Source organism: Lotus japonicus, chromosome 1, assembly GCF_012489685.1.
Source record: "Lotus japonicus ecotype B-129 chromosome 1, LjGifu_v1.2".
NCBI classification, from domain to species: Eukaryota; Viridiplantae; Streptophyta; class Magnoliopsida; order Fabales; family Fabaceae; genus Lotus; species Lotus japonicus.
This window is the reverse complement of record NC_080041.1, coordinates 59,331,143-59,358,550: the sequence shown is the minus strand read 5'-3', so window position 1 is coordinate 59,358,550 and position 27,408 is coordinate 59,331,143. Positions and strand designations below refer to the sequence as shown.

General features: G+C 43.9%; 3 protein-coding genes across 3 annotated transcripts; 2 read left to right on the top strand and 1 right to left on the bottom strand.

Moving 5' to 3' along the window:
- Positions 1-8,646: 8,646 nt before the first annotated feature.
- Positions 8,647-10,821, bottom strand: LOC130740241 (uncharacterized). The gene has a single exon (XM_057592772.1). It carries the CDS (start codon positions 10,819-10,821, stop codon positions 8,647-8,649), a length of 2,175 nt encoding a protein of 724 aa, XP_057448755.1.
- Positions 10,822-12,204: 1,383 nt separating this feature from the next.
- Positions 12,205-14,127, top strand: LOC130731944 (heavy metal-associated isoprenylated plant protein 24). The gene is made up of 2 exons (XM_057584103.1): positions 12,205-12,427; positions 13,711-14,127. Exons 1-2 carry the CDS (start codon positions 12,274-12,276, stop codon positions 14,004-14,006), a joined length of 450 nt encoding a protein of 149 aa, XP_057440086.1. The 5' UTR covers positions 12,205-12,273; the 3' UTR covers positions 14,007-14,127.
- Positions 14,128-16,644: 2,517 nt separating this feature from the next.
- LOC130740224 (uncharacterized) lies at positions 16,645-24,572 on the top strand. The gene is made up of 9 exons (XM_057592755.1): positions 16,645-17,219; positions 17,689-17,764; positions 22,483-22,631; positions 23,050-23,167; positions 23,260-23,415; positions 23,499-23,705; positions 23,790-23,882; positions 23,975-24,091; positions 24,171-24,572. The coding sequence occupies exons 1-9, from the start codon at positions 16,645-16,647 to the stop codon at positions 24,570-24,572; spliced, it is 1,893 nt and encodes a 630-aa protein (XP_057448738.1).
- The last annotated feature ends 2,836 nt before the right edge of the window (positions 24,573-27,408 follow it).

The window sequence follows — 27,408 nt, the reverse complement described above, 5'->3', positions numbered from 1 at the left end:
AGAATAATCCACCCTTGGCGAGTATATTAGGACTAGCTTTTTATGCTTTCAACTCGCCTACATAGCGGATTATATATAAAACATTCCCAAGATATATAGGTCATTTGTTCTTCATGCTTATGCACTCCAACATGCCTGCATATATAACACAATTACTTGTGGGTAGTGAGTAAATTGGGTGGGTATATATATATATATCAATAACTTGGCGGTGAGTTAACAATTTAAGGAGTATATATAGTTGGCTTTCATAAGAATTGTAGGTAAAATATTTAAATTTGAGGGATCTAATTCAATTCTTATCGTAACCTTAAGTCTTCTCTAATGTGAACTCTTTTTTTAACTTTAATGTTTTCTTTTTGGGCTTGACCAAGGTATCCCTACAGCTCACAGCTGTGAGACTAATCCCTCGTTCCACGGTCAGCGCACAAGCGGTAGGGGGCTGACCAATGAGTTTTTTTCTATTCGCAAGAGTTGAGATTCGAAACTTTAATGTTTTCTTTAATTCTTGCATGATCACAAACATCTAATAATCTTTCGATTTCTTAAACAACGAGTCCGTCTTTTAAAATCAAGTATGCAAGCAAGGTCCATTAAATTCGATAATCGGAATTCTTCCTTGATCTATTACTTTTACAATAGAGTACGTACTCTTGAAATTTGCGTGTGTTATTTTAAACACAATGATCAGGGAGAGATCAAGCTACCCGTTGACAAGGGGTAGGAGAGGGGGGATCTGGACGCGTTGAAGGACTCCAAGAAGGCAAGGTCCCGGGAGGGGCTCCTGCAAGACACTCCGATGCTAAAGTCAGTGAGGGAAGTTGTAAGAATGGTGAGTTTGGAGAGAATACGTTACCTTTAGATAGAAGAAGTGTTCCCTTTATATAGGAGAGGTAGAATTAGGGTTGGAGCCATGCAACGTCATGCATGACACGTACCTGGGGGCACGGATCACCGTTAGATTTCCTGTCGAGGAACAGTGATCCAACGGTTTGGGGGCCCCTACGGATCTGCACCAGCCAACCTACCCCCTAGGGTAGTTGGCCTAGGTCAACCTCTACATAGTGGGCCCCGGGTTCCTTGTCTTCACCCTTGGTGGTGGGGCCCGGGTGCAGGGGGTTCTCGGACTCCCCTAAACTGTCCCTTGGTTGGGACTTTCTGTGGGGCCCAGCCCCTTCCTAGGTGCCCTGTCCGTCCTCGGTCAGGGTTCCCGGTACAGTGGCCCCCTAGTCCTAGTCGGCTGTTCCAGCGGAGCGAGGACTAATCGCGTTCTGGGCTGGTGGCGTCATGGACGTTCTCGGGGTCGGTACATAGGGGTCGAAAATTTAAAACTTTTATTCATTAATGGTGGGGGTGCCGCTTGGCCGTTACATTTAGTACCCCTAGAAAGGGGGTGTTACTCGCATGACGTTGTATCGGAGGCGAACGGTTCCTAGGTCTCTGTCGAGACTCTCTCTCGCGGCCAGTAGGGGGTCAACTCGGCTTCGATTTCGTCCACCGTCCCCTTCCCTTCGCCCTTGCGTTCCGTGGCGGAAATCTCTAGGCCCCAAATTAGCATGCTAACCTCCAAGCGGCGTTGGTGTAATTCCCACATCTCCTCCGTCAGCTCCAAGAAGGCTAGCAATCCCGCCTTCCGTTGGGGGTCAGGATCCTCTGTCAGAAGCCTGCTGACTAGGGATCTGATCCTACCGGGGGCGGTGGCTTGCGTTTGGTAGGAGTAGTATAGGTTGGAGTCTAGAGCCTCGGCCCTGAGTGCCTTCAGGTAAGCCCCCGTGGAGGTCATTCTGGCTTGAGGGGGATGTGGAGCCTGCAAAGGGGGAGTGGTTACCATTTATAGTCGAAACGTTCCTAGGTGGTAACGCCCATTAGCCTTTTCCTAGGCGTTTCTCTTGGAAAATGAAGGGGGGCATTAAATGCAGAGATCGGTGGTCAATGCGCGCCCTCCCTAGGACGACCGGATTTCATTCCGAGTGGGTTGTTGCATGGTTTGAATCTGAGAAATCAAAAAGACGCGGGAGAACGGAACGGTGTGAGGCTTTGGGCCCACTGCATTTAATGTACCTGACTCTTGAGATGGTAAGTGTCGTTTCCGGGTGGGTCGCGTCGCTTCGCCACTCCTCTCCCACGTGCCTCTGGAGGCGTGTGTCGCTTCGCCGTCACTGCCTCCTTTCTGACGTGGCAGGGTCTGATTGGACGAAGCCCCTTGGTTTCCCCAAACGTCATGATTAGGGAAACTAGGGCTGTCGAAACGTCACGTCTCCCTCCTCATTTTCTATAAAAGAGAGAGGAGGGGGATTCATTTGCACTTTCGCATCTCTGAATCTTTCCAAAGCTCTCCCCCTTTCTTTCCGTCAGGTACCGGTGTTTCGCGGTGGTGTTTTCTTTTGCACGGTGGTCGTTCGGTAGCTTTTCCAGTCTCTTCTTGTAAGTCCTTGCTTCACTTGCTTTTCCCTCTAAGTCTTTTATTTTCCCCTTTTCTAGTAGAAGGGGTGGCTTGCTCTTGGGGGAGTTGGGAGCTTCCCCTCCCCTTGTGGCCCCCTCTTGCGGCGGAGGAGATTCTCTCTGAGGGTCTGCGTCGTCGCACGGTCGCGCTGTCCTGCCTAGGGCAAAGATGGATTCCGGGTGGGTCCTTCTTTGAGCCGATTCAAACGAACTAGGTGTTGATACGGCGTTTTCCATTGTGCAGGTGTCGTTATGGGGAAGCCTACCAGAAGAAGAAAGGCAAGACTGTAGATGGGGCCCCGGGCGGGGCTTTATCCTCTAGGCCCCGGTAAGGGGCCCCCAAGAGTAAGAAGATCGATCGGGAGAAATTACCTCATCTAAAGGGGGACGAGGCCGTGTATGACAAGTGGTGCCGCATCATTCTCGATCTCCCGTCGGAGTACGCCCACGAGAATGAAGATTACTTCTGGAGTCAGCGTTTTATGTCACAGACCTAGATCGGCCCCGGTCACATGGTGTATTTGCCGAGCAAGAAGGAGCGGCTACCCCACACCCCGCCGTTTGGGGTGTATATGCATATCTACACCATGAAGAAGGTGAGGGTGAGGATGCCCCTCACAGATTTTCAATGTGACGTTCTTCGCCATATGGGGGTCGCGCCGTCGCAGCTTCATCCCGGTGCTTGGGGTTTCGTGCGTGCTTACGAGGTCGCTTGTGTCTTGTTCGGCCAGAAGCCGTCGATTCCGCTCTTTTTTCATTTATTTGAGGTGGCCCACACCCAAGGACATGGTGGGCACGGGATTGTGACCCTGAGGTCGGGTAAGGATCTCCGGATCTTCCACCCGTTCGCCGAGTCCTACCGGGATTTTAAAGATCAACTCTTCCGGGTGGCGCCTACCACTCCGCCCCCTCACTGGTGGTTCGAGAGGGCCCCGAACGGCGGCAGCCGCGCCCGGTTTCCGCTGACCTGGAATGCCAAGCACTACGACGTAAAGATCAGTGCATTCGATTTCGAGGCCGGGGCCTTGTCGGAGGTTGACTTGGCCTTCAAAAACCTCTTGGTGGCCGCCATACGGAGGGAAGTAAGGGGTGATCCACCCAAAGAGTTCTGTATTCGGCCGTTGCGCTTTTACGATCTTTGTACTTATAGCGTTCGGAAGAACGCTTGCTTATTGCGCGCGAGAGGTAAGGCGTTTTTGTTACTATGTCTAAAGTGATGTATGCCCTTTCGTCCGACTAACTTTCTTCTTGTAATTCCTATGCAAGTGCTAAAATGGAGGTCAACGCTGCTTTGGTCGCCGCGCTACAAGTTCCGGTCGACGAGGTTAAGACCGACAGTGAGGGGGAACAGGAGGTTCCTCGAGACGAGGGAGACGGACTTGGCAACCAGGGGCAACCTCTAGCCGGGGCCAACCCCGTTGGGGCCGATCAGAGCGAGCCGGTCAACGGTGAAGAAAACACGGATCCCGGGTCGGGCCCAGTGAATCCTGAACGTCAGCAGGAGGGTTCCCTTGAGGGGGATAAGGCCGGCTCGGAGCGCCCGGTCAAGAGAAAACGTCGCTCCTCAGGTGGGGAGGTCCGTTCTCCTGAACGAGCGACTCCGATTACTCAAGTGTGTCCTCCGGAGCCAACTTCTGTGTGGGGTCGCGATGCCGTGGACACGGACGAGCACAACAACCAAATCGATGCTTTGGTGTACAATGAGCTTGACCAGTCGTTCCTGAGTACGAAAGAACCCTACAATCTCTTGAACTATGCTCTGAAAGCAGTGCTTCAGACTGCCTCCGTTATTCGTCATGTGCAGCAGGGGCCGGTGCTTGACGTGGAAGAAGTCAAGGAGCAGGCGAACGAAGCCGAGCGTAAGCTCGCTGAGGCGGAGAAGGAGTTGGCTGACTCCCGGAAACAGGTTCAAGAGCTGACCGCTGCCAAAGTGAAGCTACAAGGGGAGGTTCATGAGGTGACGACCACAGCCAAGAAGTTCGCGGAGAAGTTGGAGCTGAGCGAGAAAGACAACGACTGGCTGCGCAGCCGGGCAGAGAAAGCTGAGCAGGTACTGAAGGATGAGAAAGCTGCTCGAGAGGGGGAACTCAAGGAGATGGAGGCTCTGAAGACAAGGAATGCTGAGCTCCAGAAGAAAGCTGCCGACCTGGGGGCAGAGAGAAAGAAGATGAGGTCGAATCTGAAGGAGATTCACAAGGCTTCTTTTGACAACGCTTTGGCTCAGCTTGAGGTGGTCCATCCGGGGATGGATGTGGGCCCTCTTCACTATCGGAAGGTTGTGTTGGGGGGAAAGATCGGGACTTTGGACGACCAGAAGCAGTTTACTCCGACCTTCCCAGCCGAGCCAGCTCCTTGAAGTTCCTGTCTTTAATTGTAAGTTGTCATGTTTAATGATTGTCCTGTGTTTGTATAAACTTGTGGGTTTCTCCTTTTTTTAATTTTCTTTATGTGTTTGCAAAGACGTGTTGTTTCTATTCTTCGTCGTGTTTGTAAGAACTTATTATTATATTTTCTTTTTGCACTGCGTTCCTTCTTCTTTACTCGTCTTTGCGTTATTTCGTGCCGGGAAGGCTTTTAATATTTTTGTGCCCGGCGGGTCCTGGTGCCCTATGGGTCTTTAATAATTTCGTGCCCGGCAGGTCTTGGTGCCCTATGGGTCTTTGTGCCCGGAGGGTCTTTAATAATTTCGTGCCCGGTGGGTCTTAGTGCCCTATGGGTCTTTGTGCCCGGCGGGTCTTTGAAATTTTGGTGCCCGGCGGGTCTTGGTGCCCTATGGGTCTTTGTGCCCGGAGGGTCTTTAATAATTTCGTGCCCGGTGGGTCTTGGCGGTTACCAGAATTCGAATTCAACAAAAAACTGCTTCATTACTTCGATTGGGGTCTGCGGTTCTAGCCGCGTACAAAGTTGGGACGCTGGGTGAGTACCCTTGATTACAAAGGAAAAACTAAATTAAAGGAAAGCGTAGAAACAGATAGCGGGTGCCTGGTCGGTCGCGCCCTAACTATAGTATCTTCTCAGATTGGCTGCGTTCCAGGTGCGAGGGATCTCCTTTCCGGCTAGAGTCTCTAGCTTGTATGCTCCAGTGCCGGTTGCTTCGACCACCCTGTAAGGGCCCTCCCAGTTGGCCGCTAGTTTTCCCCGTTCGGTTGATCGTGCTCCGATGCTGGCATTTAGGAGGACTAAGTCCTCCGCGGCAAACGAGCGGAGAACTACTTTTCTGTTGTAGCGGATGGCTGCCTGCTGCTTCGCGATCAACTCCCTGCAGTTGGCAACTGCTCTTCTCTCAGCCAGGAGGTCGAGGTCTTCCCTTATGAGTTGGTCGTTCTGGTTGGGATCGAACCCAGTCGTTCGAGCGCTCGGTTCTCCTATTTCGGCCGGAATCACTGCTTCTGTGCCAAAGGTGAGGCGGTAGGGGCTCTCCCCCGTAGTCGAGTGCGGAGTAGTGCGGTATGCTCATAGGACGTGGTCGAGTTGTTCGGCCCAGTCGCCCTTGGCGTTCCCCAACCTCTTCCGGAGGCCTCGGAGTATGACCCTGTTGGCCGACTCTGCCTGCCCGTTTGTTTGGGGGTGCTCGACGGAGGTGAACCGCTGCTTGATGTGCAGCCCGTCCAAGAGGTCCCTAAACCCCTTAGAGGTAAAATGGGTCCCGTTGTCTGTGACCAGGATCTCGGGGACCCCGAACCTACTGATGACATTCTTGTAGAAGAAACGTTGCACTCGAGCTGAGGTAATTGTTGCTAGTGGCTCGGCCTCGATCCACTTGGTGTAGTAGTCCACTGCTACCACCAAATACTTGAGTTGGCCGGGTGCAGTGTCGAACGGGCCTAATAAATCCATGCCCCACTGGTGGAAAGGCCAATGGCTGACTACAGATGAAAGACGGGCGGGGGGAGCGTTGTGTAGATCAGCGTGCCTCTGGCAGGGGTCACATTGCTTAACATGTTCCGCAGCGTCTCTCTCTAGGGTCGGCAAGTAATAGCCGGCTCGGAGTACTTTCCGGGCAAGTGAACGCCCGTCCGGGTGGTGGCCGCAGCTGCCTTCGTGGATTTCCGCTAAGACATAGGCTGCTCTGTCCTTGGGCAAACATTTGAGGAGGGGGGTGGAGAACTCCCGCTTGAAGAGGTCATCGTTAACTATGGTGTACCAGGAGGCGCACCTTACCAGCTTCTTGGCTTCAGCCTTCTCTTCGGGCAGCCATCCGGATGTGAGATACTTGATGATCGGGGACCTCCAGTCTTCCTCAGTACCGATCGACATCATAACTTGCGCCGATGGTCGATCAGGGTCAGCTACGTAAGGTAGGGTCAGAGTCCCTTGAATGACTGTTCCGTTCAGACCAGGTTTTCCAGTGCTGGCCAGCTTGGCCAGGGTGTCCGCGCGATCATTTTGGGCTCTAGGGACGTGGCGGAACTCCACCTTGGTGAAGGTCGAAGCCAGTCGCTTCAAATGGGTCAAGTACTGCTCCAGGATGGGGTCCTTAGCTTGAGCTTCTCCGTTTGCCTGTGAGACGACCAGAAGTGAGTCGCAGCAGACCAGTATCTCCTTAGCTCCCAGGTCTCGATCCGTGACTAGTCCCGCAATGCAGGCCTTGTACTCGGCCTGGTTGTTTGTGGTTGGGAAGTTAAAGCGGAGGGATTGTTCGACCACCATCCCTGTGCTACTCTGCAAGACGATCCCAGCGCCACCACCCCCCTTGTTGCTCGAGCCATCTACGTTGACTACCCATGTGGTCTCGGCAGGGGGCTCTTCCTCATTGGTGAGTTCTACCAAGAAGTCTGCTAGGACCTGGGCTTTAATGGCCCTCCTGGGCTCGTAGCGGATGTCGTGTTCGGAGAGTTCGATGGACCAGCTAACCATCCGGCCGGCTAGGTCAGGCTTATGAAGGACTTGTCGGACCGGTTGGTCGGTTCGCACAACGATGCGGTGAGCTTGAAAGTACCTCCTCAGTCGTCGCGCCGTGGTCAGTAGGGTCAGCGCCACCTTTTCCAGCACCTTATAAATGAGCTCCGCACCCTTCAATGAACGGCTGACAAAATAGACTGGCAGCTGGACTCCCTCCTCTTCTCTGATCAGGACAGAGCTTACTGCCTTTTCCCGTACGGCTAAGTACAGGTATAGCGTCTCTCCTGGTCTAGGGCTGGTCAGAATTGGGGGAGAGGACAGGATCTCCTTCAGCTGAGTAAATGCCGCGTCGGCCTCCGCCGACCACTCAAAAGCTGCTCCCTTTTTCAGGAGGGTGTAAAGAGGCAAGGCCCGGAGAGCAGCCTTTGGCAGAAAGCGGCCGATCGCGGCCATGCGACCAGCCAGCTGTTGGACTTCTTTGACCGTGCGAGGGCTCTTCATATTCATGATCGCCTGACATTTATCGGTGTTCAATTCGATGCCGCGGTTGGTGAGCATATATCCCAGAAACTTCCCGCTGCGAACGCCAAAAGTGCACTTGTCGGGGTTTAGGCGCATGTTGTGCTTCTTTAACTGCTCAAAAACGACTGCGAGGTCAGTTGCGTGGTCTCCTCCCTTCGGGGTCTTGACTATGATATCATCGATGTAGACCTCGACCGATTTTCCCATCAGGTCTCCGAAGATTCGGGTCATCATCCTTTGGTAAGTCGCTACTGCGTTCCTGAGGCCAAAAGGTAGCATAGTGTAGCAGTAAATGCCCCGGTCAGTGATGAAAGCAGTTTTCTCCTCGTCGTCCCTGTGCATGGGAATTTGGTTGTAGCCCGAATAGGCATCCATAAGAGAGAGGTATTCATACCCAGAGGAGTTGTCTACCAGTGCATCAATGCTTGGTAGGGGGAAAGGGTCTTTAGGGCATGCCTTGTTGAGGTCAGTGTAGTCGACGCACATGCGCCACTTCCCGTTCGCCTTCTTGACCAGGACTACATTGGAGAGCCAAGTAGTGTACTTGACCTCCCGAATGATCTTGGCTTGAAGTAACTCTGCAGTCTGTTGCTGGATAACTTGCTGTTTCTCGGCGCTCATCTGCCTTTTCTTCTGAGCGACAGGTTTAAACTTCCGGTCGACGGAAAGCTTGTGGCTGCAGAATGCGGGGTCTATGCCGGGCATATCTGCCGACGACCAGGCAAACAGTTTCCCATTAGAAACCAGTAGTCTCTCCATCCGCTTGGAAAGCTCTCGGGGGAGTCCACGAGCTATGTTGGTGGTGTTCTCCGGAAGGGGACCGACCTGGATAGGGCGGGACTACTCGTCGGGTTTGAGGCGTTGATCGTCTCTAGACTGGTCCACGCGGGGGTCAAGGTCGGTCACGAGATTGGTGTGTAGAACATGAAAGTTGCCATGCTGGTCGTGCGCTTTGGACTTCTTTCTCTTCTTTTCCTCCCTGGTCAGCCTGCAGCTGGAGTTGTAGCAGCTCCTTGCCATTTCTAGGTTTCCGCGTACTGGTACCGCCCTTCCAGCCCAGGGGTACTTCAGCATTAGGTGGTGGGTGGATATGATCGCCCTGAAAGCGTTGAGGCTTGGCCTGCCAAGAATGGCGTTGTACGCCGTTGGACACTCCACCACCAGAAAGCGAGCTTTTATAGTCCTGCAAATTCTGTGATCTCCCAAGGAAAGGCAAGTATCAAAATATCCTAAGGGTAGGACTCTGTCCCCTGTGAACCCGACCAAATCATGGTCGTAGGGGAGCAGATCCTTCACTGATAGCCCTAAGCTCTTGTAAGCATCATAAAACATAATGTCAGCAGAACTACCTGTATCGATGAGTATCCTTCGGATCTTACCGTTGTCGATCAGGGCTTCAATGACGATGGGGTCATCTTCTTCGCCGGTGTCCTCGCCGTAATCGTCCTCCGTGAAGGTTATGGCCACCTTCTGCCTTGGGGGGTGGAGGGACCCGGGTCGGGGCCTTCCAGCCGCGGACATGATGACGCGGGTACTCCTCTTCCGGCTGTTGTTGGTGGGCCCGCCTGCGGCCCATCCTCCTGCTATTGAACCGACGTTGACTAGATTGCTTCCATGTTGTCTTCTGACTTCATCCCGGCCGTGGCGGTCGGGGCTTCTTCTCCGTTCTCGGCTTCGTCCGCGACGCTCGGGGCTCCGGCGACGCTCGGGGCTTTGGCGACGCGGTGGAGTCCTGTCTCGACGTTCTGCCAATCGGCGCCTGGGAGGAGTCCGGTCTCGGTGTCTTGGAGGGGTCGGTGTCCGCCTTGGGGGTGGCGAGCGCGGGCGCGGGAGGGCCCCCGTCGACACAGCTACATACCTGGACAGCCTTCCTGCTCTGATTAGTTCCTCCACCTTGTCCTTGAGGTTCAGGCACTCGTCAGTGTTGTGGCCCGGGCTGTCGTGGAACTCACAGAATCTCTTGGAATCCAGCTTGTCCCCTCTCGTAAGGAGTGGGGGTGGGCGGTCTCTGAGGTCGGTGGAGGCTTTCTCCTTCAGGATACGTGAGAGGGAGGAGTTCAGTGGGGTATAACTATCATACTTCTTCCGCTTCGACTTCCGTTCATCCTGACCCTTCCGTCGGGACTCCCGGGTCGAAGGCTGGTCCTTATGTTCCTTCATCTTCTGCGGTCCTTTGATTGCGAGCGTCTGACTCGCGGCTCTTAGGGTCACGGCATCCTCCATGTTTATGAATTTCTCTGCTCGAGCTAGAAATTCCTCTAGAGTGTTGGCTGGCTTGCCGTCCAGCGAGGTCAGGAACGGTCCTGGTGCAAGGGCTGCGGTAGCCAGGACCAACCTAGCGTCGGGGAGGAGACCGGTGATATCGCTGGCCTCTTTGTTGAACCGATTGAGAAATGCCTTCAGAGATTCCTTCTCTTTCTGCTTAACTAAAGCCAAAGTTTGCGCGGTCTTCGGTATGCTGCGCACCGAGGGGTATTGGGCTAAAAAGCAGGTCACGACCCCGTTCCAGTCGTGCAACGAGTTGCTCGGTAAGTTCTGGAACCAGTTCATGGGTCCTTTTCCAAGGCTCATGGGGAAGCATCTGCAGTACAAAGGGTCGCTGACCCCAGCATACTGCATTGCGCCCACGAAGAAGTTCACGTGTTCCTGCGGGTCGGTGTCTCGCTCGTAGAGCTTCACTTTGGGTCGTGCCCACCCATGAGGGAAAGGAAATGCCATAATCTCAGGGGACAGGGGACCTCCGATCGGCGCTGGATAGGTGACAAGCGCGTTGCTGGACCTGGGGCGGTTGTGCGTCCTGTCCCGAGTCGGGGAGGGGCTCCTGCGCCTAGAGGGGCTTCGGCGGGGAGAGTAGCGTCTCCGTGGTGTATGGCTGGCCACCCGCTCAGCCGCGGGCGCCCGGCGGCGTGCTTCCTGGTAGTAGGGAGGTTGGATCGGGCCCCCGTTCGTCTCCTCTTCCTGGGAAAACGCGGGCAGGGGACGCGATTGAGTTTCTTGAGCGTCCCTAATCCTCATACTATGGGCCTGTTCTCGCTCTGCCCCGTTGTCCTCTTCCAATGCCCGGATGCGAGCCTCCAAGCGGCAGAGTGCCTCATGGGCCGCATGTAGGGTAATGGCCGCGGGTTCCGGCGACCGGGGGGGCTGTGGTTGAGGAGTCGGGGGAGGAGGGTGTTGGGGAGGAGGAGGAGGTGTTCAGCGATCCGTAGTTTCGTTGACAGTCTCCACAAGGCCCTCAGGAGTTGGTACAGGACGGCGTGAAGTCTGACGTGTCTCTACCATAGCTTGCTAGTTGATGACTTGAGGTGACGGCACGCGGTGCTGGGAAGAGTTTTACCAGATCCCCACAGACGGCGCCAATTGATCAGGGATAGATCAAGCTACCCGTTGACAAGGGGTAGGAGAGGGGGGATCTGGACGCGTTGAAGGACTCCAAGAAGGCAGGGTCCCGGGAGGGGCTCCTGCAAGACACTCCGATGCTAAAGTCAGTGAGGGAAGTTGTAAGAATGGTGAGTTTGGAGAGAATACGTTACCTTTAGATAGAAGAAGTGTTCCCTTTATATAGGAGAGGTAGAATTAGGGTTGGAGCCATGCAACGTCATGGATGGCACGTACCTGGGGGCACGGATCACCGTTAGATTTCCTGTCGAGGAACAGTGATCCAACGGTTTGGGGGCCCCAACGGATCTGCACCAGCCAACCTACCCCCTAGGGTAGTTGGCCTAGGTCAACCTCTACATAGTGGGCCCCGGGTTCCTGGTCTTCACCCTTGGTGGTGGGGCCCGAGTGCAGGGGGTTCTCGGACTCCCCCAAACTGTCCCTTGGTTGGGACTTTCTGTGGGGCCCAGCCCCTACCTAGGTGCCCTGTCCGTCCTCGGTCAGGGTTCCCGGTACACACAACAATGTCGATCGGCAGCTCATGTGTTCAAGGATGATTTTCCTTAATTTATGAATATTCTAGTAGACTAGCTAACTATTATTAATCATTCATTTGAATATGTATACAATAAGTTTACCTTATATACATACATATATACGTCAATAATTGTCCACCCGGCCGTTGGATGATCAGTACGTGTAGCATTCACATACAGCCAGAGCAGAGAAGTATTTAAGACATCCTCATATGTTCACTTAATTAACTAGTTCCGGTCCGTCCTCTTCCTTAATTATATTACTCTTCACTGCTCAAATTTGTTTCCTATCACAAAAAGAAAAACGACAAGTCATTGTCTATATTTTCAGACACTTCAATCAGTCTCACTTAATAGTAAGCTTCAAGTAGAGCCATAAATAATTTATTTTTTCTTATAATTCTACCTAACTACGTGGTTGGGGTTGTGTGTCTAGATCTCTCCACTCACTCTCTCTCTTTCTCTTTCTATAAATATATAAAGGTCTAATTTGTTGATCAGTTGAGACTTGAGAGCAAACACCATATTGAACTGACGCAAGAAGACACAGAATAATATGGGAGTGCAAGGGACTTTGGAATACTTGTCTGATTTACTCAAAAGCACCAAAAAGAAGAAAAAGAAGCAAACCCAAACAGTAGCTCTCAAAATCAGAATGGATTGTGAAGGCTGTGCACGCAAGGTTAAGCATGTCCTTTCCGGCGTTAAAGGTACTTCTTTTTCCTTCTTCTTCTTTTTCTCTCATTTAAAGGGTGCTTTATGTATCTACTTCTCTCCACGAATTGCAATCCCACAAGCAGAAACTTAGGAGATTGAGTTGTACCAGAGACAGCTTGAGAATTCATTTATCCGAAGAAGATATGTATAGTCCACTGAATAGTAAAATCCCCTCTGAGATATCTCACTTAGCGGCAGTTTTGACTGAAACAAAACTTTGCGGATGTTACAAACTGCTGCTGTTTATCTACTCGCTCTTTAATTATGTTCCAACTCATATAATGTGATAAGAGAGACGAGTCATGTAAACCAAGTTTTAGGTTGTTTGATAGAGGAAAAAAGTAAGAGAAAAGAAAAAAAAAAAGAAAAAGAAAGGAACAGAAAAGAAAGAAAAGAGAGTAGAAAATTGAATGACTTTTAGGTTGTTTGATAGAAGAGAAAATGAAATGAAAATTAAGAGAAAAGAAAAGTGCATGTTTGTTAAAATTACATAAATATTTTTATTTAAAAAATTAAATAATGATAATGATTTTTTTAACAAAAAATATAATTTTAAAAAATGATATTAGAGATGTTTATCATTTTCTATTATTGACATTTATTATTATTTTATTATTTATATAAAGAATTCCAAAATTGTAAAATAAAGGATATATTGGTCAAATCAATAAAACACTCCTTTATCTTCATGTTTTCTCACCATATAAAGGCGAAAGTAGTTTGTGAGAGTCTCATTTGGTTTAACATTTTCTTCACACCTTTTCTCTTGAACAAATTAAATGAGAGAAATTAAGTACCTTAAAAAATGTGTTTTCATTGTTATTTTCTCTTTATTTTCTAGTCTTTCAAACAAGCTTTGCACCTTGTGCAATCTGTGTCCCAACGGTTCATTAAACTTATCTTTAGCAGTGTTAACGAATGATTAGTGTTCCCAACTTTTAGGAGACACCCACAACGCTTACGGTTCGTACGTGTCAATGTTCAAGAAACTTTAATTAGCTGTATAGAGTGATCACTCATGTACATAAACTTTAAAAAGGCACTCACACAACACTTATCATTTGTAGCGGTTTGTGACCATCACAAACTACGAATTTCTCTAATTATTTATAATTCTACAATTTGTGATAGTAAAAAATTATCACAAGCTAATCAGAGGTTTAGGTGTATGAGCGGTTCACGGAAGTTTAGCGGTATATATGATAATAATTAATTGATATATTTGTAGTGTGCACTTTGTTTTTTTATTGGAAATTAAAAAGTTAAATCTGAACAGGAGCTAAATCTGTGGATGTGGACTTAAAGCAGCAGAAAGCAACCGTGACCGGATATGTTGAGCCAAAGAAAGTGCTGAAGGCTGCTCAGTCCACAAAGAAGAAGGTTGAGCTTTGGCCTTATGTTCCTTACACCATGGTTGCTCACCCATATGTTTCTCAGGCCTATGATAAGAAGGCACCTCCTAATATGGTTAGAAAGGTTGCTGACACTGGCAAAGTATCAGAGAGCATCGTGGACGATAGCTACACACAAATGTTCAGCGATGAGAACCCAAATGCCTGCTACATCATGTAATTTGTATTTCTATATTATGTAGATTAATTAATTATATGCATAATAGATAGATAAGAATAATTAAGATCGATGTCACTTTTTGCATGGTACAACTAACTGACTAAGACTATATATGCTGATTGATCGTTCTCTCTTGCGTCAAAATAGATAGATAAGAATATATATATATATATATATATATATATGTCGCCGCAGTCCCGGAATAATAGCTTAAGTGGTAAGAGCTAGGGACATGAGGGTTGGGTGGGATGAAGGGTGAAGGGTCTCGGATTCGAACCCGGAGGAGGGATTAATTTACTAACATTTCTAACAATTAACATTTGTCTATAAAAAAAAAAGTCGCTGCCGTTAGAAAGATATATGATGATGGCACATGTTGCACTTACCTGAACACCTTCCACCATTAATTCTCACATTCATTTAATTATCAGTGAACCTTTTATCAAAACTAAATTAAAACTAGCTACACCCTCCGATCACATATATAAGTAAAAAAACACATTTTAGGTTCATTCATTTAATGAATGTATCTAGTCTGACTAGATACATTCATTAAATGAATGGACCTAAAATGTGTTTTTTTGCTTATATATGTGATCGGAGTGTGTAGGTTTTAATGATTAATTAACTAACCACTATAAGAAACTGTGCAAACTTTGTCGGTTATAGGGAAATGTGTATCGGAGTCTGCCGCAAAACCACCTCAAGAACAACCTCTATTAACATGCAGCTGCCAAAATTGCCTCTAGAACGGCGTCTATGTGACTATTTTGTGGTGGTTTAAGTGTAATCGCTGCAGAATTTCTGCCTCTAAACCCATCAATGAAATAATAAAAATCCAGTCGTAGATTATTTTAGTCCCTTAATTAATTATTTGTGGAATGCAATTTTAGTTTATATAATAGCTATAATAGTAATTACAATATAGTTTATAGAGAAATATAAAGAGCGACATTTGGTAGACAAATTGGAACTGCATGTATGGTACCAATTAGATAATTGATGTTATGAAATATGAATAGAAATAAAAGAGAAAAAAATATTATGAGTAGCCTATGGAAAAAAATGTTGTATGATTAAATTATTGCTGATTGGTGGGGAAAGCAAGAAGTATTGGGCACTTGAAATGGAACACTTGGGCGACACTTATGTACCGCAACTCGCGCGCGCGGGCCGTTGTCATTGTCACATTTTTCTGTTGTTTTTATGTTACATTTATGGCATTGTGATAAAATAAAATCAATAGACAACTAAGGTCTTTGTGATTGATTAGTTTATTAATCAGGAATTCAGGACCTATTTGTTATATGTTGCATGTTTGGCAGGACCTTGGCCTGCCCCTGTGGCCGTTTTCTCCTCCTTTTAGGGGGTGTCTATCAGCATTTCTGAAATGATTTTGACAGGGTTATATAACAAAGAAAAATTATTTGTAGATAAATACTCATATAGTGTAGATATTGGATAGAAGACATTCAACGGATACACAAGTGTAAAAAAGTGAAGAGAGAAGTAAATAATGTTCTATATGATAAAGAAATTAAAGAGATATAAAATGAATAAGTGGTTGACCCTTGAATATCTCCACTATTCATACATATGTTAGATTATCTTCTTTGCTCATGGATCCTGGCCAAGAGGAAGCAATTCTTCCTTCATTGCTTTGATACCAAAAGTGGATTGACCCCAAGGTTTGAAAGATTATCGACCAATATCTCTTATTGGTTGCATTTATAAGATTGTCTCCAAGATCCTTGCAAACCGTCTGAAAATGTTTTTCCGAAAGTAATAGGGGTTGAACAATCAGCTTTCATTCAAGGCCGGAGCATGTTAGATAGTATTGTAATTGCAAATGAAGTGATACATGATGAGCGAAGTAAAAGGAAGCAAACTATGCTATTCAAGGTCGACTTTGAAAAGGCCTATGACTGTGAATTGGGGCTTCCTGCTCTATATGCTGAGACGCTTGAACTTTTGTGAGCGTTGGGTCCGATGGATTGCTTCTTGTCTTCATTCAGCCCGGGTTTCTGTGTTAGTGAATGGGAGCCCTAAAGATGAGTTTGGAATGGAGAAGGGACTCGGACAGGGAGACCCTATAGCCCCCCTACTCTTTCTTATTGTGGTGGAAGGGTTGAATGGTCTAGTAAAACAAGCGATGTGCCTAAGGAAGTACTCGGGATACAACCTAGGAAGTTCATATGAGGTGACTATCTCGATGCTACAATTCGCAGATGACACATTGTTCTTTGGGACAATGTCTTTGCAAAATATCCGAACTCTTAAATGCATTCTTAGATGTTTTGAGCTTGTTTCTGGCCTTAAGATAAATTTCCACAAGAGCAAACTGGGAGGGATTGCGGTTGAAGGAGATTTGGCTCAAAGGCTAGCTGGTGTTCTAAATTGAAAGCTGATGAGGATTCCATTCACTTATCTTGGCTTACTGGTGGGTGGTAACCTAAGAAAAATTGCCTTTTGGGATCCTGTGATTTCTAGACTCCGAAGCCGGCTATCTCGTTGGCGTCAAAAAACCATTTCTTGAGGTCGTCTTACCTTGATAGCAAGTGTCCTATCGTCGATCCCACTCTTCTTCCTATCCTTTTTCCGAATGCCTCAAGGTGTGATCAAAACGTGCAAAAAGATCATGAGAACCTTCTTATGGGGAGGAGTGGAGGGCCACAACAAACTGGCTTGGATAAAATGGGATGTTGTGTGCAAACCGAAAGAGTTGGGTGGCCTCGGAATCAAAAATTGGAGCTTGTTCAATAAAGCCTTATTGGGTAAGTGGAGATGGAGGCTTATCCATGAACAAGACAGCTTATGGGTTGCGGTTTTGAGAGCTAAATATAGAATTCCAATCCTTGGTGAGCAAGTGGAAATGACTGGAAAGTTCTCTGAGTGGTGGAAGGACATCCTAAGAACGTGTTTTGAAAATCCGACTCATTGTTGGTTTGATGCTGGAATTAGCAAGAAATTAGGTGATGGAAATGAGGTATTTTTCTGGCTTGAAACCTTGGCTGGACCAAATGAAGATGAAGGACAGATTTCACAGGTTATTTTTGCTATCATCTCAACAAAATGCTACGATTCAATAAATGGGAAGCTGGACAGAGGGGGTGTGGCGCTGGTCCTTGCAATGGAGGAGACCTTTACTGGACCGAGAGCTAGAAGTACTCGACTCTCTCCTCTCTACCTTGGGTTTGGTAACACTCAAGGAAGGTAGACCCGATAAATGGTGGTTGGAACCTGAAGTATAAGGGAAATACTCGGTGAATTCAGCATATCACTTTCTTCAAGGGACTTCAGATGAGGAGCGAATTCTGGTGTTCAGTAATTTATGGCAATGTTTAGCCCCATCAAATGTTAAGGCATTTGGCTGGAGAACTCTTTGGGGTAGACTACAAACTAATGAGAATTTGAAGAAAAGAGGAATTATCACAGAAGAGGAATTACTAGCTTGTCCGTTCTGTGCTAACACTGAAGAGTCCATGGAACATGTCCTTTTTCCCTGTCCCTTTGTTGTTCAGGTCTGGAACGCATATAATAGATGGATGGGAATAATAACAGTGCTGCCACACAATACCTGGGTTCATTTACTGCAACATGGGTCGTTGTCTTGGAACAAAATGCAGAGAATGGGAGCGCAAACAATATGGTTGGCAATCATATGGTCTTTGTGGCTACACAGAAACCGCGTGGTATTTCAAGAAGGGATAAAGGATGCAGAGAAGGTCTTTGACCTGGCCCAAATGCGCATGGAACTGGTTGAAGACTCTTTCCAAAGAATTTGGCTACTCTCTTTATGAGTGGATGGCAAACCCTTTATACTGCCTTCAAAATCTGTAAAACCCATACTTTTAGTTGATTTTGACCTCTGTTCCTTGGCTGGTTTGCGTTTATGCTGGTAGCTTTGGGCCTGCCCAAAAATCTGCTTTATTCTTGACTCTTGCTCGCGGGTTGACAGAAGACCTAGTCTTGGACATAGTTGTTTTTGCTGCTTGTGTGTAACTCTGATTACAGTGATATTAGTTTACTTGTAGTAGGAACAACTTTGATGTTTGCATTCCTTTCTCTCTTTTGCTGTCCTTGTTTATTCTCTTGTACAGGGTTCGGGTACCCCTAGTACCCCTTATATATTACATATTTGCTTATCAAAAAAAAAATCAAGGCTTGTCTAGTTGATGTATTTTGTTTAGTATATCAGAAAGATAAATTGTGTCCTTTAAGGATTGGTCCCTGGACCCAGTGCGGATCCAGGACCCGGGGTCAGGGGCTCAAATTTTTTAAATTAACACGTCGGTAAAAATATAATTAAAAACAACTTTATACAAGTCATTGAAATCGTTGAATAATAAGCTCAGAGTCAATGTTATTGAATACATCACTCTCAATGCAAGTAACTAAACAATCGTTCATCCATGTATCTCCAATTCGGTTACATAACCTATACTTCACAATATTCATAGCAGAGAAAAATCTTTCTACATTTGTTGTTGGAACAGGCAAAATCAAATTCCAAATCCAACAAACTAATAGTCTAATACTATCATATAACTTGTGTTTGGTCAATTAATATTCAATTAGTTAAGAACTCAATTTATTTCACAGCTTCCATAGTTTTAAGGGCTAATGGTCAAATTAGTCCCTGAGTTTGTAAGCGAGTTAGATTTTAGTCCATCTGAGGAAAAATAATGTTTAGTGGCGGTCAGAAACCACCAATAATTGTAAAAATAACTGCCGCTAAATGTCATTTTTCCTCAGAGGGACTAAAATCAAATTCGCTTACAACCTCCGGGACTAATTTGACTATTAACCCTAGTTTTAATTCACTCAATATTCAGATCAAACCTAGAAAATGGAAACTGTGAAGGAGAAAAAAAACCGATTTTGAGAGTGGAAAAAGGAAAAAAAAGTCAAAGGGGCATTGGTATGGAAAATTGGGGCAGATTATACATACAATGCACAACAACCTATGAAGATCGACGGGCGAGGATGAGGAGGGAGGCGCGGTGGACTGGTTTGGTGGCTTGGTGGGTGCTTGGGAGGGACTTAGAGTGCGTCGTACGTGAGAGAAAGAGAGACAGAGTGATTGAGTGAGAGAGAGTAACAGGAGTAAGTGAGTGTGGGTCTTTGATGCAAATAGGTGCAAAACTTAGTCTACTACTATAATTTAAAATTTCCAAGGGGTTCAAAAAAAAATTTATATAGGCGGTAGATGCAAATTTTTTGTCCACGGGGTTCATCTGAACACCCTCAATATACTCTACATCCGCCACTGCCTGGACCTCCCCACCTCATCTCATGTGTCCCTTAACTCTTACCATAAGCTATTATTCAAGGATTGTCTAATTGATGTATAAATCTATAATTATAGTTGGAAAAAGTACATAAAATCACCTTAAATAACTTTGAAGCATTTGTAAATTGACGCCATTAATTTTAATTTGATTGTAATTAATTAATCTTAAATTATAATTATAAGTTTTTTTACTAACCAGAGTTAGCTTACCAACAATTAATAATTCTGATCACTAATGTTTTTTTAAGTTTAAAATCATTTTTAATATTTTCTAAATAAAAAATTTAATTTTTTTAATATTATGTTGTGTTCTTGAGGACTGATGAAACATGGTTGTGGCACTTTAAGTGCTTGCTTGATTCATTGACGTGAAAGCATGATGAGATCTGGTGAGAGTATTTTTTTTTTTTGATAAGCATCTGGTGAGAGCATGTTTTTGTCTTGTGATATATTGCGTAGATGATGATATGATGATTACAATTTTTCAATCGATTGATAGTGGATATGAGATACATGGTAGAGGAGGCCATGGGATGAGAACTCGGATTCGAAGAAAGACGTTTCGTTGTATTGTTTGATTGTTGTTATCATGTCATTTCATATATCCAAATGGCCTCAAGACGACGACGAGGTTGTGTTTGTGCTCGTTTCTTGATGACAAAAAGGTTATAAACCGATTGGTGGCATTCACCTACGAGTGTGATTGTCCCATCTCCTTTATGGTTGGCAATCGGCTACATGTCTTTGTGCATATTGCCCTAGCATTAGCATAACATCAAGACCGATTCAGGTGACTGCTATGAGCGACTTGAAATAATTGTCGTGTGAGACTCTGATAGAATTGTTTTGTTCACTCTGACTATGCACTCTATGTTACGAAATGGATGGTTCGGTGTGATGTAAATATTTAGCATAAAACTAGTTATTAGTAACTAAATCTATTATAGTTAAGCTTCTAGCCTACAAAATATATTATAAGTAATAATTGAGTTTTTCCTTTGGCTTTATGATGAGAAATAATGTAGGGACAGAAGAAAGGGGGGGTTTGAATTGTGTATTTTAAAAACAACCTTTTAAAACAAATATTAGTTCTTAAAACCTTTTTCGAAAGAGTGTTAGTGCAACGAACAAGATATGAGAGGTTAAGAGTTAAAGCCAGAATCACACAAGATATTTATCCTGGTTCACCCAAAATCAGTGGGCTACATCCATGCTTTGGTATTCACCAAGATTTTCCACTATATTTACCAATTATTAAGGATTTCTCCTTCACAAGTTTTTTTTCTCAAAAAGTATTCTCAAGGGCTTCTCCTTTGAAAAAGTATTATCAAGGACTTCTCCTAAATCCGAGAAAGGATTTTTCTTCTACCACTACTACAGATTTGACCTTTTGCCACGCCCCAATTGTCACGGTTATAGGCGGAACCGTGACAAAAGGTCAATTATCACGGTTTTAAAAGGAACCGTGACAAAAGGAAATAATATTTTATTATTATTGTTTTGGAACCGTGACAACAGAAGTTCAATATATGGCTCTTATTTTTCCCTCCCCTCCAATTTTTCCTGAAAAACCCTACCACTGCACCCTAACCTCTTCTCGCGCGCTCTCAATCGGTCTCTCTCCAATATCTGCCTTCTCAATCGGTCTCTCTTTCCTGCTCCCTCTCAATCGTCGGTCGCCGTTCTCCGTCACGCCGTTCGCCGTTCGCGCCGTTCTCGGTTCACGCCGTTCTCTGTCACGCGCACTTCTCTCTCTCGAGCACCATTGCAAAGCCCAGGTACCTTTCTCTCTAATATTCATCTCTACTACTCCCTAATTAGTGCTTGCTGCTGTAATATTCATCTCTGCTTCCCCCGTAAACCAACTCAAATAGTTCATCTGTAGCTAAGTTTCACTTAGGGTTTTTCTTGGTCCTGCATTACCTCTAGTTATTTGGGCTTCTTTTAAACTGTCCCTCATGTGGCCAAAAATCTGGGACTGTTTGAAATCTGTGTGATCTGTTGTTGTTGTTGTTCTCCTACTGCTAGTTGCAGACTATTGTGTGATTGAGAAAGTTTTTTGCTGCTGTGCCCTGCTCAAATTGGTACGGGTTTGGAAGTGATTTGGCCAGACAATGTGACCATATTGCTATGAGATTGTGCTTTTCATCAAACAGAATTTTTACCTAGTTTGTCTCCTTCTGTTTCTTTCTTTTATCTTTGTACAGATGTTGGTGTATTGGTCCTGGGAGTACACCTAGTACTCTCACATTAATATATATCTTATTTTGGAGAGAATCATTTGAATTGTGCCCTTTTAAGACTGAAAGATAAAATTGATTGTTCCAACTGCAAAATCACAGAAAAGAAATTGGGTTAGAGATCAAGGGGGAAGAAATTGGGTTAGAGATCAATTGTAATATCTAAAATCATTCCAAGTTATTTCAAATCCTGGGCTTATTTAGTTAGTGTTTAAAATTTGGGAGTTGTATATCTAGGATCTTTATTTCAAGGTACGGGTTTCAATTCCAAGTCATTCTAAGTTATTCCAAGGTACGAGTTTCAATTCCAAGTCATTCCAAGTTATTTCAATTCCAAGTCATTCCAAGTTATTTCAAATCTTTATTTTAATCAGGGAGTTGTATATCTAGGATCTATATAGTATTGAATTGGGAGGATTAAAAATAGTTGCTTGTAACTCCTAAGTCTCAACTCCTTTATTCCGAGATTGGAATTGCAACTAAGGTTGCTATTTGAAGCTTTATATTTGAGCACCTGAATGGACAAAAACTGTTCCAGTTTTCATCATATATTATATATCTCAGTTTTGTAGAAAGGGGCAGATTCACTGAGAAATCAATGATGCATGTGGTTCTAGTCTTTTGGTTTGTGGAGATGAACTTGAGAGAGAGTTAAAGAGTGAGAGAGGCAGAGAGTGAGTGAGAAGCATGCATCCCTTCTTTGATTTGTGTTTTTATTTAATTAGAATTTCCGCTAATATGAGTTTGTTAGTAATGAACAACCCATGTTCTTAGTTTCTTTCCCCAATTTAGTTTTTCTATTTAGGATCTCAGGAATCAGTTCAGTTCGCATGCTTTCTCTTTTGATTTTTGTTCTCTAGCATCTTATTGTGACCTAATTTGATTTCGTTCTTGATGCTTCCATTTAGCATGATAATTGATAAGTATTTAACTTGGTTTTTAGACATTTAGATCACATGATTTAAAGGACTTAATGCAGAAAAAGACTAATAAACATGGCTACATGATTTTAACTGCCCCTCATACTATCTCAGGAAAATTAAGTGCTGATAGTGTGGTTAAATTTAATTTGGAGGTTTTGGGTATTAGGTGGTGGGTTTAAATTGGCTTAGTTTTAGTCGTTTGTTTTCTCTGCAATTATATTTTGATCACCCTTTAGATTAAATTGGAGCTTATATTTTGATTACCCTTTTGATTAAGAAACATGGCTTATTTGAGTAAAAATTATCTACAATTACCTTTTTTATTCAGGATATAGAGGGAACGTTAACCTTGCCGTGAGAAGCCGTTACTCGCTACCGTGCGCATTTCTCTCTCTCTCGAGCACCGTGCAGAGCACATGTACCTTTCTCTCTCTCTCTCGAGCACCGTGCAGAGCACATGTACCTTTCTCTCTCGAGCACCGTGCAGAGCACCGTGCAGAGCACATGTACCTTTCTCTCTCGAGCACCGTGCAGAGCACATGTACCTTTCTCTCTCTATCTCATGATCCATTGACATGTTGTTTCAGGAAAATGGCTCCTTCAAAGCAAGATAGTGGTGACACCGGTGTGATTAAGTTAATTAGGCGTGGAAGGACCATTATGAAAGAAGTCCGTCGTGCAACAAGTCAAGGAATAAAATTTGAGGTAACATTTTAATACAATGCTGTTGTTTTTTTGTTTATTCTTTAAATTCATACATAGATTTAATTTATATGGTGAATATTTAAATGTATTAGGTTGGTTGGGACCCGGATGGTGTACCAATTGATCCCAACAAACAAAAATTTGTCAGTTATATTGGTTATCTTGCTAGGACAGACGTTCCAATTACTTGTAATTGGTGGCCAAATGTTGACGATGAAATCAAAAACCAAATATGGGAAAAAGTAGAGGTTAGATCCATACTCTTAATATTTTCACATTGAAATTATCTATGTAAACATATTCAACATTAATCGAACTTGCGATGTTGTAGGTTGCTTTTGAGATTCACCCCTTGCGCAAAGACTATGTACTTAAAGAAGCAGGTGTTTTGGCTAGAAATTTTAGGAAAATTCTAAGGAAATTTTTTTTGGATAAAGATGGTAATGTGATAGATCATCCACCGCTGTCTTATGACCTTGTGATTGATCATGATGTCTGGATGGAATTTGTTGATCAATATAAAGATGAAGAATTCCAGGTGAAATAATATTTGTGTGGTGTGCCATGTTTTCATTGCATTTGAATAATTATGACATGATGCAACTACATTGTTTTGAAACAGAAACTAAGTGAACAGAATAGGAAAAGAGTGTTGAAGCCTAAGTACCCTCACAATTTAGGGCGTACGGGATATGCTTGCCTTCAGCAAAAGATGGTATACAAACACACATAATGCTATTTCGTCTCTCTAGATAAAAATCTTATTATTAAGTGTTATTTGTGATTATTTTGGTTGTCTTAAAACAGTTGCAGGAGTCTGGATCAAGCGAGACATCCATTCCTCGCCATCGCTTGTGGAAGCGTGCTCGTGTGTCGAAAAAGGGCAAGATTAATGAGAATGTTGAAGAAGTTTTGAGTACATGTGTAAGTACATATATGAATTCACAAGTAAAATGAACCCTTAATTCTTATTTCTGTAATTGAGAAATTTTATATATCTTAGGAGACTCTCACACAATCTGCATCACAAGAGGAGTTACATAAACGTACACCAGATGATATTCTCGGTCAGGCACTAAAGGTTCCTGAGCACCCAGGTCGTGTAAGGGGTGCAACCTTTCCAATATGTCAGAAAACCTTCTTCAAGAAAGGTCAAAAGAAGTCAATCCAAAAGGAGACTCCAGCAGAAGTTGCACAATTGACAGATTTGGTCAAGACTTTACAGAAACAAGTTAGTATATTGCTACAGGAGAGGGAGATCACCAAGGACATAGGGGCTGTACACTACGCCAGTGGAAGAGATAGTTGCACGCCTAACATATCACCTGTTGAGATTCATGAGGTATTTGGTTCAAGCAGTGTACTGTACTGGCTAGTGTTGGCTATTTGGTTTAATTTCTTGTGAGAGTATGTTCTCAACAACAATTAGTATTGTTTTGGACAAATTAGTGTAAATGTATTGTTTTCTTATTCAAGGTTGGAATATTTGAGTAATTTGGCTAGAATATGTGAATGTTGGTGATTTTATGCAATTTATTTTTCAATATAAACGTACTAAAATTTATGCACACACCAGGTAAAAAGAAAAAAATCAAAAATTCTGTAGCAATTTCACAGACCAGGTGTATGACCTATTGTCACGGTTACAACCGTGGCAATAGAGGCCACCTATTGCCACGGTTACTTACTCAACCGTGGCAATAGAGGGAACCTATTGTCACGGTTACTCTTTACAAACCGTGATAACAGGCTAATCAATTGTCACGGTTAAATAGGTAACCGTGACAATATATGGCCTCTATTGTCACGGTTAAATAGGTAACCGTGACAATATGTGGCCTCTATTGCCACGGTTACGTTTTGCAAACCGTGATAACAGCCATATCAATTGTCACGGTTCCGCCTTTAACCGTTACAATTGAGCAATTGTCACGCCTTCTATTGTCACGGTTAAACCGTGACGAATGGGCGGTTTTAACCGTGACGAAAAGCCTTTTCTGTAGTAGTGTACTTAGATTCTCTTCTTAAAGATGGATGTAGAAAGTATAAGCTCTAGCAACCCTATTTTGTATGTATACAAGATTTGACACTTAAGAATATTAAGAGTATTTCAGAGAGAGATGTAACGTGTGAGAGCACTCTGAAGATTATATATGAGAGAGTTCTTAATACTTTAAGATTTTTCTTACTTTACAATAGTTTTCATATCTGACTTGGTTAGTTCTCTTCTTCAGATCTTCAAGTCTTCCTTTTATACTCTTACTTTAGGTTAAGAGATGATGTACCGTCTGTAGTCTTCTGTTAGTTGGCCATCAGAATTTTAAACGGATACATGCTTTGCATTTAATGATTTTCCCATTTGAAGTACTTTGGTAAGAGGTATTTTCCAGGAAATATGATCGAAAATGTAGGTAGATGTTTTGTGCTGTAGGTAGATGTTTTGTGCTGTGGGTCTTTCCTTTTTAAGTGAAAGTTGGAGTTGGTAAATAGTAACTTGATGTGACATGTATGAAAACGTTATACTTTCACTTCGTTCAAAGTGCCTTTTATAGCACACGTGATGTAATTTGGGATCTTCATCTATTTCCACATAGACTTTGGATATTCGAGCTTTCAACAGACCATGCTCATCTCTTTAATAGCATATACGATAAAGTTTTTGTTGACTGGTCAATCCATTAGATGAAGCTATCTTCATACGAGACTTATGATATTTAGACGTTAGTGGAGCGAGTCATATATTTCATTGAAAAGTTCAAAACATTAGAGTTAAGAGAAATGTTTCTGTCCCAATTGGATTATACATAAACAAAATCATCATTATCACTAAAAACATGAGATTACGGAATTAGGAATCTAAAGTTTAAACTTCACATATGAAACCTTTCTAAATTTTCATATAAAAAGGGGCCTCACACAACAACAAAGTGTTTATAAGCTTTTCCTTAATTCATAATCTCCACATGTTCTACAGCTTGGACTTAATGTCCAGTTCTCATCAAGTCTTTTATAAAATCATACATTAGTAAGAATTCTAAATAGTACATGTTTCCAATTACTTGCTTCTACTTTTCATAAGCTTTATTTTTATTTTTTCTTAATCTAGAAAATAACATGTTATCTCGTAAAGATAGTTTTATTAAGTAACTAAAACTATCACAGTAAAATTGCTAACAAGCAAAATATATTAAAAAGTAATAAGCATTTTTTCCTTTGGCGTAATGAAACCTTTCTGATATTTCCCATAAAACTGGGGCTCACGCCACAACTAAGTGTTTGTATGCTCCGTACTTCAGATCCAACAATCACAAGGTCACCTTCCGCCTTTCCTTTATTCCTACTCTCCCCTTGTTCTACAACGTGGACTTATTATCCTTTTCTCATCAATTCTTGTTTGATATCGTACATTATAAAGAATTCTGAATTTTAGACTGTTTCCAAGTACTTGCTTCTATAGTCCAAAAACTTCATTTTTTTATTATACTAGAAAATAGCATGTTATCTGATGAAGGTAGTATTATTAAGTCACTAAAAGTTTTACGGTTAAATTGCTAACCAGCAAAATATATTAATAAGTAATAAGTGAGTCATCCTGCGGCGTAATAAAACATTTCATATTTTCCTTATTATAACGAGGACTCACATCGCAACAAAGCGTTTGTAAGCTTCCTGCTTCAGCTCCAACAATGACAAGGTTACCTTCCGCTTTTCCTTAATACCTAATCTCCCCTAGTTCTACAGCCTAGACATATTGTCCTGCTGTCATCAAGTCTTTTCCTAAATCATATATTAGTAGGAATTGTGAATTTCAAATTGTTTACTATTAATTGCTTCTATAGTATTAAAACATTTTCTTTTTGATTAATCTAGAAAATGGAATGTTATCTCGTTAAGATTGAATTATGAAGTAACTATAACTATTACATTTAAATTTTTAACCAGAAAAATATATTAATAAGTAAAAGTGAGTTTTTCCTATGGCATAATGAAAAATTTCTTGTTTATCTTACTAAAATGGGGCTCACACCAAAACAGAGTGTTTGTAAGCTTCCTGCTGCAGCTCCAGCAATCGCAAGGTCAGCTTTCTCTTTTCCTTTAATCCTAAACTCCTTCGTTCTACAGCCTGGATTTATTTTTCTGGTTCTCGTCGAGTCTTTTCTTAAATCGTGCATTAATAAGAATTGTGAATTTTAGACTATTTCCAATTACTTGCTTCTATAGTCTAAAAACATGTTTAATTT

What these genes read in the sequence shown, in the direction of transcription:
- LOC130731944 (XM_057584103.1), top strand. Translation starts at nt 12,274, where the DNA reads ATGGGAGTGCAAGGGACTTTGGAATACTTGTCTGATTTACTCAAAAGC. An exon ending in TGTCCTTTCCGGCGTTAAAG is followed by an intron (nt 12,428 to 13,710) that starts GTACTTCTTTTT and finishes AAATCTGAACAG; the next exon opens with GAGCTAAATCTGTGGATGTG.
- LOC130740241 (XM_057592772.1), bottom strand. Translation starts at nt 10,821, where the DNA reads ATGAGGATTAGGGACGCTCAAGAAACTCAATCGCGTCCCCTGCCCGCG.
- LOC130740224 (XM_057592755.1), top strand. Translation starts at nt 16,645, where the DNA reads ATGAGAACCTTCTTATGGGGAGGAGTGGAGGGCCACAACAAACTGGCT. An exon ending in ATAAAGATGAAGAATTCCAG is followed by an intron (nt 23,706 to 23,789) that starts GTGAAATAATAT and finishes GTTTTGAAACAG; the next exon opens with AAACTAAGTGAACAGAATAG. An exon ending in CTTGCCTTCAGCAAAAGATG is followed by an intron (nt 23,883 to 23,974) that starts GTATACAAACAC and finishes GTCTTAAAACAG; the next exon opens with TTGCAGGAGTCTGGATCAAG.